Source organism: Pyxicephalus adspersus, chromosome 1 (genome assembly GCF_032062135.1).
Source record: "Pyxicephalus adspersus chromosome 1, UCB_Pads_2.0, whole genome shotgun sequence".
NCBI classification, from domain to species: domain Eukaryota; kingdom Metazoa; phylum Chordata; class Amphibia; order Anura; family Pyxicephalidae; genus Pyxicephalus; species Pyxicephalus adspersus.
Genome location: NC_092858.1, coordinates 27,460,705 through 27,462,067, shown reverse-complemented (window position 1 = coordinate 27,462,067; position 1,363 = coordinate 27,460,705). Strand labels below are relative to the sequence as shown.

Sequence of the window (1,363 nt, the reverse complement as noted above, 5' to 3'; positions counted from 1 at the left end):
ACTAACAAATCTGATTATCACATGACCATTCTTGGCTTGTTTTGGCCAAACATCCTTTTTATATTATACCGTTAAAAACTAGCACCAATGATTTGGATATTATTTTCTGTATATTACCAGCTGCTTTCCTTCTCATGTCTGAGCATAACAACCAAAACTTTCTTCTTATCAGGTCACTCCTACCCAAGCGGGAAGGAGGACACAAGATACTCACAAGGACACAGACTGTTTACACAAATCCACGTGTACAGCCACAATACATGTATTCAGTATTCCATGTTTTTGTGTTTCATTTGCTAAAAAAGAATAACTCTTAGGTGGCTCTCTGGTGGTAGCACCAGAAAGCCTCACTAATCATTCTACACTAACGATTATCATGCAAGATTATTTCAATCCTTGCATTTGACGTTTTCAATAGTTTTTGTACTAACCCATAAAGTTAGCAGAGTCTTTAATTGCCAAATTAAGTCCAGCAAGCCTCTTAACTCTGACTCAGAGACTTTTCCCCAAGCTGCCCTGACTCTCTGGAATGGTCCTCCATATCCTCATTGGCTTGCTCTTATCATCTGCTCATTTAAAGGGGAACTTAAACCTCATCTTTTCAAACCTACTTACCCAGCTTCTTTTGTCTCTTAAAACCCTCATTACTTACCCACCATTACATATCCCCCTTTCTATTGTGTGCTGCTTCCCCAAGCTCTTAGATTGTAAGCTCTTCTGGGCAAGCCCCTCTCCTCCTCCTGTGTCATTGTTTGTATCTGTCTGTCATTTGCAACCCCAATTTAATGTACAGTGCTGCGTAATATGCTAGAACTAATAATAATAATAATGGCAAACGAATGCTGCACTGCTCCTGAAATGAGTGCAAAGCTGTCACTCTCATGTAGATATTTCAGGGGGTGTGGCTATCATATTTTACCTGCTGATTCACAAATCTGTGGCTTGGCAATCAGCATCTGGTCACACCTAGTACTGGTTACTTCTTTCTGGATTTGCATCGCTGCCTGTCCTATGAGATAACCCTACCTCGGTGAGTTGAGACTACAGCACAATCCCTTTGAAAAAGATTGGAGATGCACGCGTAGACAGAGCAGAAGCTGATTGTGACGTCATTGTACATGCCCAATCAGCTGGTAGTACGCATTCCGAAGGTAGGATTATCTCACAGGACACCTGTGTGCTAAATCCTCAATTCTGAGCTGCAATGTCTGGGCGGAGGAGTCAGGGAGACATCAAGGAAGAAGAATTTGATTTTTATGTTTTTTATGTTTTATGTTACCCTTGAGGCTTGTTTATCATGTAGTAACTGGACTTAATAATTTTTTAAATTATCACACTGGTGTTCTTAGTTGTCGTTTAGGTA

At 40.5% G+C, this 1,363-nt stretch overlaps 1 protein-coding gene across 1 annotated transcript in view; it reads right to left on the bottom strand.

The window, feature by feature from the left end:
- FLT3 (fms related receptor tyrosine kinase 3) overlaps window positions 1-998 on the bottom strand; it is a 47,837-nt gene extending 46,839 nt beyond the window's left edge. The window contains exon 1 of the mRNA XM_072399478.1: window positions 920-998. Within this exon, the coding sequence (XP_072255579.1) occupies window positions 920-998 (79 nt within the window). The remainder of the gene's footprint in view (window positions 1-919) is intronic.
- Window positions 999-1,363: the final 365 nt, after the last annotated feature.